This window comes from Tetrahymena thermophila (assembly GCF_000189635.1).
Source record: "Tetrahymena thermophila SB210 genomic scaffold scf_8254674, whole genome shotgun sequence".
In the NCBI taxonomy this organism is placed as follows: domain Eukaryota; phylum Ciliophora; class Oligohymenophorea; order Hymenostomatida; family Tetrahymenidae; genus Tetrahymena; species Tetrahymena thermophila.
In genome coordinates this window covers 254,405-268,780 of record NW_002476440.1, presented here as the reverse complement: position 1 = coordinate 268,780, position 14,376 = coordinate 254,405, and the positions used below count along the sequence as shown (strand labels likewise).

The 14,376-nt window shown below is 20.8% G+C and overlaps 4 protein-coding genes across 4 annotated transcripts; all 4 read left to right on the top strand. All coding sequences in view use genetic code 6, as the record gives it.

Moving 5' to 3' along the window:
• Window positions 1-510: 510 nt before the first annotated feature.
• Window positions 511-1,532, top strand: TTHERM_000749023 (transmembrane protein, putative; the record flags this gene model as incomplete). The annotated part of the gene is made up of 2 exons (XM_012797020.1): window positions 511-1,428; window positions 1,485-1,532. The coding sequence occupies 2 exons, from the start codon at window positions 511-513 to the stop codon at window positions 1,530-1,532; spliced, it is 966 nt and encodes a 321-aa protein (XP_012652474.1).
• Window positions 1,533-3,033: 1,501 nt separating this feature from the next.
• TTHERM_000749022 (hypothetical protein) lies at window positions 3,034-3,846 on the top strand (the record flags this gene model as incomplete). Its single annotated transcript, XM_012797019.1, has 1 exon — window positions 3,034-3,846. One exon carries the CDS (start codon window positions 3,034-3,036, stop codon window positions 3,844-3,846), a length of 813 nt encoding a protein of 270 aa, XP_012652473.1.
• A 1,486-nt stretch (window positions 3,847-5,332) lies between these two features.
• On the top strand, window positions 5,333-5,772 carry TTHERM_000749021 (hypothetical protein; the record flags this gene model as incomplete). Its single annotated transcript, XM_012797018.1, has 2 exons — window positions 5,333-5,535; window positions 5,631-5,772. The coding sequence occupies 2 exons, from the start codon at window positions 5,333-5,335 to the stop codon at window positions 5,770-5,772; spliced, it is 345 nt and encodes a 114-aa protein (XP_012652472.1).
• Window positions 5,773-12,547: 6,775 nt separating this feature from the next.
• Window positions 12,548-13,842, top strand: TTHERM_00749020 (hypothetical protein; the record flags this gene model as incomplete). The annotated part of the gene is made up of 3 exons (XM_001013577.4): window positions 12,548-13,156; window positions 13,319-13,501; window positions 13,786-13,842. The coding sequence occupies 3 exons, from the start codon at window positions 12,548-12,550 to the stop codon at window positions 13,840-13,842; spliced, it is 849 nt and encodes a 282-aa protein (XP_001013577.4).
• Between the last annotated feature and the right edge of the window lie 534 nt (window positions 13,843-14,376).

The window sequence follows — 14,376 nt, the reverse complement described above, 5'->3', positions numbered from 1 at the left end:
TGTGGTCCTAAGCTCAATTAATGGATTTACTTGGTTTTAAAAATAATATTGTTTGAAGCATACTTCTTGAATGTTTTAAATATTTTTGTTAAAAAATTTAAGTATACTTAAACATGTTATTATTTGAGAAAATTAAAAATAATTCCAATTAGCAGTAACAGTATATAAGACTATTCTGGATTTTACATAAAAATAATTTTAAACTACTATCAAATATCATCTATACTAATATAACAACCAAAAGTTATTTCAATTAATTTTAATTTCTTGAATGAGATATTTGGGTCTGGTGATAGATAAATTTAATTGGGAATGGATTGTCTTGTTAGTGAAGGTATTATTCAAAAACTAAATAAAATATTATTTTATACCTTAGTTTAATTTTTGGTACCTATAATAGCACTCGTTTTTATCCCTTTGACTCTTATGCTTTATGAATAAATTGTAAAAGTGAGATTAAGAAAATACCACTTTTATTTGCTATTTCATATAATTTTTATTTACTTTTAAATGAGTTAGATATCCTATTTTTCAAAATCACTTACTTGTAGAGAAATAGGAAGTCATCTTTATAATCCTATTGATTTAACTATAGAATGCTACGAAGCCAGTATAGTTAAATATCTATATCCTTTCTCTTTATCAGTTTTAAGTTTTTGGACTCTCTTCCCATTAGTACTTCTAAATTAAATTAAAAAAAACAGGAAAAAATTAGATTAGTGTCTAATCAAATATAAATACGGTTATTACTATGGAGAATTAAAAGATAAATATTACTATTGGGAATTCATTAGAATTTATTTAAAGATTGCTATCATTTATTTATATACTTTATTATCTAGAAATAACTAATATACTGCAATCCTAGCGATTACAATACTTATATACTAATATATTAAAATAATATCCTAGAATAATCCTTTTATTTCATTTAGCATATAAAAGTGTGAGATAGCATCTTATAGTCTTATTATATTGAAGATTTTTCTATTAGCAATATAAAGTTAAAATCCATAAATCTAAACATTGATAGAAATATCTCAAATATTTATCGATTATTTTTTCTTTTTTTGTTTCTTGCTAATAGTAATGGGAATAATTTTAAGCAGTTCGAAGTCTAAATTAATGATTTTTGTAAAAGAACAATTATCAAAAATAATATCTTTAAAATCATTAAATAAATTCATTAAAAATAAACATGTTTCTTTTAAAGCATACCAGAAATGGAAATTAGTCTACAAAATGTTTAGATAAAGCTTAAAATACCATTAAAAATTAAAGAAAAAGAAGATTATCTTAAATATAAAAAATCAGTAAAATCTTTAGAATATCAAAAACAAGTAGATTCTTTAAGTTAAAAATAATAATTTGATTCTCTAGAGTAATTAGACTACTTAATATAATTATTCTAAGTTTAATTCTTTAAGCGTAATTTATTTTTATTTTTATTTTTTTTAATTTTAATTAATCTTTTTTAATAAAAGCCACATTAAAGATGTATAGACATTGGTTCTGCTGAATAATTTATTTGAATAATTTTATGTTTTTTAACAAAAAATTTGACTACTAATATTTTTTATATAAATTATATGTCATTAAATTTTGTAAAAGTTTTACTTTAAGATAAAATAATTTAAATAAAAAATTAATAAGAGTAACTTTCAACTATAAAGTGAACTAATTTTATTTTTTATAATTTTACTTTAAAATAATTTCTTTATTTATTTTTATTAAAATTAATTAATTTTCAGATTTAAAAGAAAAAAATAATTATATTATTTGCTAATGTTTTAACACATATGCATCCATTAAAAATGTTACTTTATTTAAAAATTAATTAATATTGTAAGGGTATCTCAAAAAAAAAAATTTAAATCTATAAGTCTCTGAAATATTTTTAATTAATTAGATATTTGACTTTTAATAAAAAATAAATATTTGGTCTGTCCTCGTCTTATAATATTTTAGTCTCCTAATTTTTGGATGACATATTTTCGGCTATTAAAATTTATGGAAGAAGACGGCTAAATTCTCTCAGTCCTTCGTCTTTTCGTCATCCTAACTAAATAGTTAACATCTCTTATTATAATGATTCTAATTAAACTGAATTTTAATTTCATATTAAATTTCTTAATAATTTGTGAAAAAATCATTCATTTTACTTTGTGGAAAAATTTTTATAGATTTTTCTTACATGAAAATAGTTCCAAAAATCAAAATTTGAATGTGATTTTCAATTCTTTCTTTATAGCCTCATTATTAGCACCTAATTAATAATTGTAATTTGATAATTAGATTTCATGGAAGAACCAATCATATCTAAAAGCTATCAAATCAATATCACGATTTTAGTAAAGCTTGCTTTTGTTTATATTAAACATAATACAAACAATGCGAAAACTCTCAAGGTTATTTAATATATCTATAAAAATATTAGAGTTAAGTTGATATAAATAGCTTGAAGTGTTTATATTTTATAAAAAGTTAAAATATTCCTAAAAAGCTTATTTGGTTAAGTGTAGAAGAAATTAGTATGGTTATTTATTCTTACATTATATTAAAATATATTTATACAATAAGAAAATTAAATATACAATTTCTTTGGATATTAGAAAAATAAATTGATAGTTGCATAGTTTAGTTATCTAAGACAGCAGTGTGTGAATCTTAAAAATGTTAATAAATATATTTTATCTATTATTTAACTCTATTTTTACTAATTTTAATCATTTTAATTGGCTATTATATTTATTAATAATTAATTATAAAAAACAGAAAAATTTCAAATAATTAGATTAAACAAAAGGCTGAATTTTATTTATTTAGATATATAAATATACCTTTAATTTTAATACATATGAATATTTTTATTGCCTATGAGGATTATTTTATGAAAATAAATTGTAGGAAATATCCAAAATAATATTCTTGTTCTTTTTGAAAATTAAAATAATTATCTAAACATTATGGTAGTTTGGTAGTTTTAGTGTTTATAGTGGATCATACATTTAATAAAGCAATAGATTTTATTTAATGAATGAATACATTTTAATACATACATTTATATAAACGATATTAATTAGTAATTCAGGATCCTCAAATAATGAAGATTTTTATCATGTAGGAAAAACTTGTATTAAAGAACTGATCAAACTAAATTTATCTTAAAATATTAACAGTTAAAACTGCTTTCTGCAATTTTATTACATATTTGTATTTGTCAAAATAGAGGAGGAGGAGGATAAAAGATATTTTTACTTTAAATTTGCTTTAATATTTATTTTTCATAAAAAAAGAATTTTCTTTATTAGATCTAAGAAAACTCAAATATTTTAAAGATAAATTACACAAAAAAGTAAGAAAATATTGAAATATATTTAGAAACAGAAATTATGTATCAGTTCAATTAAAATATTGAAGATTTTTGACTTGCGTAATGCTACTCCTGCTACATTATCTCGTGCTGGTGTTCTCTTTATTAATTAAATTGATATTGATTGGGAGAAAAAAAAAAGAAAATCAATTAAGCTATTTATGTTATTTAATCAAAAATGTATTAGAATTCATGTGAGTAATGCGAAATTCAAATAAAAACTAGTTTATATATTATTTTATTATATTAAAAAATAAGGGAATTTTTAATTGGAGAATTTTAAATAAAATAATTTTTAGCAATTTTAAAATGTTATTAATTAACTCTTACTTTACAAAAATAATCAATATTAGTTTTAAATAAAGTAAATTTTATAATAAAGTTAATTTACGAATAGATAACAATATAGATAGATATAAATAACACAATAATTTTGTTATGCTTTAACTATTGCTTAAATATCATATTAATGAATAATTTCAAGAACAAATACTATCTTAAAATTATTTCTTTTTTTTCTCCAAGATTTTTTATAGTACTTTGATTGCATATGAAGAAATATCAGCTTGAACACATTTATCTATATATTTTTACAAAGTTTCTAGATAAATTTAATCTTTGTCTATGATCTCATCAAACTAATATTAATGACTTTATTATCTAATTGAACTAAAATTAATTTTTCCTCTCTACTAAAAATCTTCATAAAGAATAAGAAATTTCAAGTGTTTTGACCATATTCTTATTGATAACCTACTTTAATAATCGCCAGTAATAAATGCTTATTATTCCAGCTAACTAAGAAATCTTTTATTAGACAATCCAATTTCTTCAGTTTTTTTCTAGCTATATTAAATCTCGCCTTAAAACTCTAAACCATAGTACATTTCTCCTTCATCAAAATGATTTGGATCATAATATTCTCCTTCAACTTCAATCAGTTACTCCTCCCTATTGTATTTTTAAATTAATTTTCCTTAACGTTCATTTTTTTCTGCTTAAGAAAAGCAGATGAATAATATTGATAAAGCAATAAAAGTATTAATTTTCATCGCAGAATATCTTTTTTTGTTTATGTTTCTATAAGCTTAACTTTATATAATTAAATATTAATTATTTACTTTTAAGAAAACGAAAAGCATATATAATAAGGATAAATAGCAATAATTTTCAATTAAAATCAATCATTTTTAAAGTATCCTATTTAAAACAATTATTCATTAAATAGTTTTCTTTTTAATCAGATTTTTATTTTATAATTTTTAAATTTCAATTATTGACTTTTCGTAATTAATCATATTTTTGATTTTCTTAAAAGAAGTGTGTATAATATTTGTTAAAAACCTTACACGCGTTAGAATATAAACTAAAAAATATATGATATATTTTAATTATCTAATTATATTAGTAAATTATAATTGAAATACTTTTTAGCATATTTAAAAATTTTTTAATTATTAATGAATGATATATCTTTATTTATGAATATATGAATTTAACAATATTACTTTATTGCTAGAATAATTAAAATTTAAAATATTTATCAAAATAAGTACATATTTTTTTTATTCCATTTTAATCTTTCCAAATAATTGACAATAAAATCAATAATTGATTTTTTTATTTTTAAAAAAATATTAATTTTTTTATTTTGATTAATAGAATAAATGTAAATTTAAATAAATTAATTTGATAAAAATATATTTTATTATAAATATTTATTTATTGCAATTAATTTTGTTGTCGGCCATACTAAGGTGAAAACACCGGATCCCATTCGAACTCCGAAGTTAAGCGCCTTAAGGCTGGGTTAGTACTAAGGTGGGGGACCGCTTGGGAAGTCCCAGTGTCGACAACCTTTTTATTTTACTGAAAATAATTTTTAATCATTTAAAAAGTATTGCTTTACTAATATTAATATATTTGAGTAAATAGTAGAAAATATAAAGTGATAAAATAATGGAAAATTATTCTTCTAAATAGTTATTTATTGCAATTAATTTTGTTGTCGGCCATACTAAGGTGAAAACACCGGATCCCATTCGAACTCCGAAGTTAAGCGCCTTAAGGCTGGGTTAGTACTAAGGTGGGGGACCGCTTGGGAAGTCCCAGTGTCGACAACCTTTTTATTTTATTGAAAATAATTTTTAATCATTTAAAAAGTATTGTTTTACTAATATTAATTTATTTGAGTAAATTGTAGATTATTAAGTCAAAAAGCAAATTGAATGTTATTGTTATAAATAGTTATTTATAGATATTAATTTTGTTGTCGGCCATACTAAGGTGAAAACACCGGATCCCATTCGAACTCCGAAGTTAAGCGCCTTAAGGCTGGGTTAGTACTAAGGTGGGGGACCGCTTGGGAAGTCCCAGTGTCGACAACCTTTTTTATTTGAAAGAATAAATTAATTTTATTAAAAATTTTTATTATTAACAATAAATTTATTTTATTTTTTACTTTTGTATTATAAAATATTATTTATTTATTTTTTAGATTTACTAGTTTGTTTTTTTTAAATTATTAGATTACACAATTCAGAAGAATTTTGTCTTGTCTTTTATTATCAATTCCAGTCTAGAAAAACCACAAAACTTTTACATTAATTGAATTCTGAATAAAATAAAACAAGATATACATTCACTTTAATTATTAAATTCATTGGTATTAATAAATTAAAAAGAAGACAACTTTTTAAATTTATCATTTTTGGAAAAAGTTATGAATATTTATAAGCAAGAATTAATAATATAAATTATTAGTAAATATATCAATTATAATAAATTAATTAAATAAATAATTTAGGATATGTTCTATTATATAATTTAAGTATGAGTTAAATTTTGTTTAAAGCTATATTCTATTGACGTATTAATTATATCTCTCAAGTAAAGTTAATAATCATTTCTACAAAAATACAAAAAAATAAGAGATATTATTAAATTTAAAATATTTTATATATTTTTAGAAAATTAACTACTAAATAATAATTAATGCGCTTTAGATAAATTCTATAATAAAATCAAAAGAATAAGCTTCAAAAATTATATATAAATCTAACTAGATAGATAGATTAAAAAGAAACAAATCCTATTAATTAAACAAAAGCAGATTTATTTAATTTATTTAAAACAATCTGCATAGATATTAATAACATTGGAGCTTGTTTTTTATTTTCTCTTGATTGTTTTAGATTAAGTCTAATAAATTCAAATATTCAAATATATATATATTATTTACACTACAAGCTTATTTCTAATTCAAAAATTATTAAAAAAAAGCTTTTTTTTACAATCTAATTCCTTTTTATTATTTTATTTTAGATATTCTTATCATTTTACCTCATATTTTTTTATGAAAGTATCTGGCTATATATGCTAAAAAATATGAAAATTGTTTGACGACAGCAAACTTTATATTTTGGTAAAGAAACTCTATGTACGCACCTGATCTAATGTAAATAGTTTTTAAATTTTTCTGCTAATAAATAATTTATTATAATTGATAGTGAGTCTAAAATTAATTTTACTTATAAAATGGATTTAAGAGTAGTCAATTAGATATATTAGAGTATTATTGCATGCTAATTATCCATAAATTTCGAAATTATTTTTTAGTAGATGCAAGAAATTACTTGGTGATATTCATATTTAATATACTGAAATAAGTATAAATTATATTACAGTGAATAATAACAATATATTAAATTAGATAGAAGAACGTTTATTATTTATTAGTATTGGCTGAAGGATGTAAATAAGTGAGGTAAATAGAGGATTATTTCTTTTGAATTTGAAAATTAGATAAATTCCTAACGCATTACATCATCATTGTAAATTAAGAACATTAATTAATTACATGATTTTTAATGATGTTAAAGACACAAGAAAAAGAAGTAAAAACTTAATTTAAAATACCTACAGCCTATAAATATAAAAACTGAACAGCCAAATATTTTCTTTTGATTTCTGAAATAAGATTCATTTACATAAATCAAAGTTTATTTATTTTCTTTTTTATTCTTAACAAATTGGCCTCTGCCATTTTGCTCTGCTAAAAGAAAACCTAAAATTTAGTTATCTGACCTTTAAATCATTGGCGTTTTTCTTAAATTTACATAATATTTTTAAAATAACGATTTAAGGTTTTTTTAAACAAAGGACTATTTCCTTATTAATAACAGTTAACCACAACTCATAATATTAAAAGAAAATTAGTGAATTACATTTGAATTTTACATTCAAACAAATTTCAAAAGCAAAAAGTTAATTTGAAGAAAAAAAAAGATTACAATAATTAAAGTAAATATGATTTATCTATTTATTTAGGTAAGAGCTCTAAAAGTTGCTCTTAAGTCTTAAAATAAATTTATTTTAAATCAATTATTAAAGAACAATACAATATTAGATTAAATTCTGATGGATTTTTCTTTGTAAATATATAATATTTTATAATTTTTATATGTTTTAAAAATTCATAAAAAACCCTCACTCATTTACATAATTAAAAGCATCTAATTCCTATCAAATAAAATCTAATAAACGATACATTTTATTTTTAATACACATTAATATTTTTAGACACCTATTATGTGTGTTAGTAAATTTGAATTAATTTATGAAAGTATTTATTATTTGCTTGACTAAAAATACAAATTATAATAAGTAATATACCCACTGTTGTCAAATTAATTTAAGTTGATTTTAAATATTTTTTAATTTCCAATTCACTTTAATTTCGATTTTATATCAAACAAAATTGAATAATATCATAATCAAAATAGGCTGGGGATTTCTATCTAAAAAGATGAAATAATTATTAATTTACTGTACATAGATGCCATTTAAAAGCTCATCAATTTTAAATATTAATATAATAATTATTATTTAAAACAAATAAATCTAATAAAAAAATTTAATTAAAAATAAGATAAAATTTAAAAATAATCATATTTTCCCTTTAAAACAAAAACCTCATTTTCAATTTTTGTTCATGATAATTAGATCAGCTATTATCAAATTTTACATTTTAATTTTATCAATTCAATACCATGCTTAAGCGTATGATATATCTGTAGATGGATGTTCTAGATATAATAATGTAAATGATGGTAAAAATTAAAATTAATGCACTGAATGCTATGAAGGCTATTAATTAAATACCAAAGAAAACCTATGCGTTTATACTAAGTGTGACAATAGTTTATATTATGATAAGAATTTAAATACTGGCACTTAAAGCTAAAATAATAATTGTGTTGCTATTTGTAGTCCTCCCAGTTGGATAAATAAGTAGACTAGCTTGTGCAGAAGCTAATTAAAATGCTCCTCTTCAATAGATTCCTATTAAAATAAAAATAAATAAACTGCTGTCATAGATTTTTTTGTTTATCAAAATGATTATTATGTGGCTCAATCAAGTTTTCTATCTATCTATGATAAAAATGAACTTTATTTTATCAAAAATTTGCAATTTTAAAAAGATGACATTAATTCATTTAATGTGAATGGTATCATATTCGTAATAAGCATCGATAATACTATATCTATTTGGGACATTATAAGAGAATCAAGAGTCATATCATAATTCGATTAATCATCTATGATTTCTTTCAACCCTAAAACTAAAATTATTTCTATGCAGAACTAATATCTTTTAGTTTACAATGTTTTAACTAAAAGTATCTCATTTTAGATATTTTATGACTAAATTAGGTCAATTTTTTCTTTATCTTAGAATTATTGTACTATAAACATAAATGCATAGTCAATTATGTTGATTGATTAGTTTTTATTTGTTTAAACAGAAACTGCTATTTCAGCTTTTTAGATTTTTGTTTCTGTTAAAGATAATAATAACTTGAATTTGAGCAACGAAATGAGTTTTCAGTTTTAAATTTAGTAAAATAATAACTATTTTAATATTCTCTCATAATCCTTGCAAGGAATGTACATAGGTTGTTTTGACCAATCAATATTATTAATAAATCTAAATAATAAATAAGTTCAACCAATTTAAATTGGAATGTTGGATAATCAAACTATTTAAAAAACTAAAATGTTTTATCTTTCAGATACTGATTAAACTGAGCTTTTGATTATCAGTACAAATAGTTAGATGATTTTTTATGATATAAAAACTAACTCATCAAATTTAATTATATAAAATAATCCTTAAATTAAAGATTTTGAGATTTGTAATTTATTAGATAAAGTAAATTAATTAATTGTACTTTACGAAAATCAAGATTTACAAGTTTTTTAGTTTGACACAAATTAGTAAAAATTTATTCAAATTAACTAAAAGATTTCCTTGAATTACTATCCCTAAAATTTCTTTAGTATTAAATACCAATATATAACAAAAGATAATAAAGAATTTATTGATGAGATAATAAGTACAAATCTTGATTCTATTTAGATTATTAAAAAGAATATTCTCTAGTTACAGTAAAATTAATTGATATAAATTTAAACAATTACATAATTTCATTCAAGCTTTCCTACACCATCTCCTGTTTTATTGTAAAATAGTCCATACTATAATAATTATAAAACAATTGATTTCTTTTATTATCCATCAATATTAGTTCAAATAAATAATTTCAGTTCAATTAATTTTTATGATTGCTCAGATGGAATTAATTGTAAATTTAAAAAATCAATATTTCTTTATCCGATAGAATAATTAACCAAATTTTTCAATAATAAAATAATCGCTTACAGTTTGGCCTAATTTTCAATTATTGACATTTTTAAATAAAAGATTGTATATTTTATTGGGGATTCAGCTGTTTAGTATGCAACTAATTATGATAAACTCATAATAGCTACCAATGGATGTTTAAGAGTCTATTCATCAGAGTTAGTAGTTTTATATGAAAATTGCAATTCAGATTTTTCAAATTTTAGTACTTTTAAAACTATATATTTAAACAATGATCTAAGGGTTTTGATGACATTTAAACTTGATAATCAATTAAATATTACTACTTATTAAATAGATTTAACAAAGCAAACTATTTAAAAGATAAATTCATTAAGCGATTCTAATTGTTATTCATTTAAAATAATGACAAAATTTTCTTCTTTGTAAGATGAATTGATTAATAACTTCTTTATAGAACAAATAATAATTGTAGATAAATTAAACAACTTAAACATTTATGATTTAAATTTGTCACTTATTTATTAAACAAATTAGCTATAAATATAAGCTATACTATTTACTAGTAGAGTATTGAATGATGATAAAATGTATATTTTTTGGGGAATAACTGAGTTTCTTTTATTTAATATCGAAAATAATAATTAAATTTTAACCAAATCCGATTTTACAATTTGGTACGAATCTCAAATATTGGAAGCTGAATAAAAAACAAATGGATAGAATAATTTTTACTCTATAAAATTTTTTAAAGATAATAAAATATATGAATTCAATATAAACATGTAAAGAAATTTAACAAACGCTACTCGTATAGATTAGATGAAAGACATCTCTTAATATCCTTTTTTATTTAATAACATAAGAAAGTCTTTAAACTTTACATTTAATTACTTTGCTGGAGACTCTACTGGTTTATTGCTTACTACTTTATCTCCAAAATCAAAATTAACTTAAATAATTTAAATTGGAAAATATTTTATTACAAAAGTTATTCAAATTTAATAGTTAGGAATAATTTTAAATATTCCATTGAATAAAGATTTTTCCTATTTTGATATGTTCACTAATAAAGAAGTATAACTACCTAATTCAAAAAGTTTTAATTATGCTCTTGTTAAATAAAATACAGTTATTATTTGTAGCACAAGAATTTATATTAATAATTAATAATATGATAAAATAATTCTATACGATTTATCATAAAAAAATGCATTCCTTAGTTTTTAAAATCCAATTATGTTATTTGGATTTATTTATGATGAAAGCGATAACCTAATATATGCTTATGGGGAAAGCATTTTAATACTCAATCTAAAGCTTTAACTCGTTTATACAATTTAAGATTAAAAATACAAATATCTAAAATACTAGCCATGTCAAACCTCTTAAGATTATTTAATATGTTTATAATGGCACTCGCAATCAAGCATTACTTAATTTGAGTATGAAATACTTATATTTCATAAAGCATTAAAAGATTTTTAAAAAGTTTACCTAGGTTAAGCGGAAAAAATAAATATGATGGTAGATGCATAATATTAAAATATATTTATACTCTAAGTTAATTTTTAAATATACAACTTTTAAGGATTTTAGAAAATGACAGTATAAAAATAAATTGATAGCTGCATATTTTAGTCATCGGTGATGATTTGTGAATCTTAAAAAAGTAAAAAATTAATATATTTCATTATATCTTTAATTAATAATTTATTTTTCAATTATTCAATAAATGAGCACTGGAAATCCTCAATTTAAGTGTGCAAAAGAATTATCAAATTTATTTTGAGTTAATTTTTAAAAATTTTAAAATTTCCATCTTTTTTTGATAAAATAATAATTTGTAACTTGTCTGTCTACATTAAATACTAATTTTAATTTTAAAATTTATAGAATTACTTTTAATTGACAGGCTTACTCTTGCTTTAACAGAGTTGGGTGTTCCATAAGATGATTCCTCAAACTTAAAATATATTTATATTGACTTTTTAAATTATTTATTATTTTAAACATCAAGTTCACCTTACAAGATTTCTGTATTAGATGTCTCTACTAAATAAATAATAAACAGTTTTTCTTCTACACCTTAATAAGGTTAATTGATTAATATTAGAGACTTTTAATTTGATTATAGCTTAAGTAACTGCTTAATGTATATTGATAATTTGGGAAATTTTTATTTATCTTCATTAGATAAAAGTTATGCTTTTCAAAATTATATCACAACAAATGAGTTCAATGATTCAAAAATTAGACTTTACTATTTTTATTATAATAATATTACTAATGATATTTTTATTTATTAAAATTGCCTTTACACATTTGATCTAAGCATATTAGGATAACCTTATGAGCCTCAACTAAATGAACCATATAATTTATTTTCCAAAATATTTATAAATAACTTACAGACTGACTACCTAATTTTCAATAAATAAAATAACACAATTTTTAGATACACTAATAGTTATTTAAAATTTGAGTTAGATATTAGCAGTTCTCAAATGGTAGACATCCAATATAATCAAGCATTCGATATTTTAGTTATTGCTTTAGAAGACTCTATTTTATGTTACTAGCAGTATTAGTTTAGCAAAAGCAATAATATGCTTCCAATTATATACAAGCTTGATAATATTCAATTCTTGTAATTTATTGCTGATAATCTAATACTTACCTATGACTAACAGATTTTACATTTAAATATTTAAATTGGTATAATAGTGAATATAATTTAGTTTAATTCTACCTAACTAGTAACTTCTTATAGCTTAAATAATAACCAAGACTTTCTCTTAGTAGGATTTAGTGATAAATAAGTTCTTCTATACAGTCTTATTGACAAAAAATAATTTGTATTTGGTGCATCATTTAAAGACCCTCTTAACTCTTCTATAACAATTATGTAGTTTATAGAAACTGAGTAAGTGGCTTATGCTGTTTCGAGTGATGGAATAATAATCTAAATAGATATCTCTAATAAGCAATAAACTTAATAAATAGATTTAAAAAATCTAGTCAGCGAAAATCCTAATACTACCATAGCAAAATTTTTAGTTGACGAGACTTATAAAAGATATATTTTTTGCTTCTTAGGATAGAAAAAAGCATATGTATGGAATTACTCATAATAATTGCAAGAATAATATCTTTTTTTACCCTCAATCCAAATTAAGAAGTTAAAAATAGAGCAAAATTATATACTTATTTCTTGTGCTTTTTAAATAAATATATTTTATCTTGACACTTCAATCCGGTTTTTTACTATTATTAAGAAAAATTTTATTAAGGATAAAATAATAGACTTTTCTTTTGTTTCAGACAAGGTTATAGCAATTTTCTTCATAGATAAATTTGAACTATTCTTAATTCAAGGAGAAAATGCTAAATTAGTTTCCTAGCAGGACTATTCTTATCCTAAAATTTTAGATTATCATTTCGATTCTTTAAACAATTCTGTAAAAATAATAGTAATGCATTAAAAAGGAATTTTCGAAAATAATTACAATTTAGATACTTTTTCTTAAGATTAAATCTCAGAATGCACTCTTTTAATATCAAATTCATAAATAGCATAAGTCCAGAAAAATTTAAATTCGGTTTATCCAAAACAAATATAAACTTAGTAAATATATGGGATCACTTTAATAGATTAACAAAATTATTAAAGTTATGTCTATTTATAAGTTACAAGTGATGATCTATAAAAGACAATCTAATACATTTCTTAATATTAAAATAGATAATTTGTGGTTTCTTCCTATAACATTTAGAATAGTGTTGTACCTCTATCAAGTGATACTTTTTCAAGCCTAAACCTACCAATCTTTTAGCTTGCTAACTTCAATTTAGATTTCTAAAACAATAAAAATATAAATATAAATGTTAATTAGAATTAAAATACCCAACAAATTATTTTTTAGAATATTACAATAAACTTTTAATGCTTTAGCAGTAATAAAATAATCTTTTCAGATGTTCAAAAAATTATATTTTAAAATATTAAAATATCTTAGTAAGACCTTAAAGAGTGTTCAGGTGACCTCAACTAAGCAAACTCTTTATTTTTTTTTAACAATATATCATAAATTTTAATTTACAACCTAGAAATATTGAGTAATAATTTTAACCAGATACATGAGATACCCATATTTTAGTTTGATTAAGTAAATAGCATTTAAATATCTGGATTAACTGTGGTAAAAAACACAAATTTAAATAGCTTGATGAGTTTTTTAAATGCCTATAATGTAACCCTTTTAAATTTATCAATTAAAAATAATACTAATCAAATAGTAGTAGAATAGTAAGACTATGGAATATTCTCCTTTTC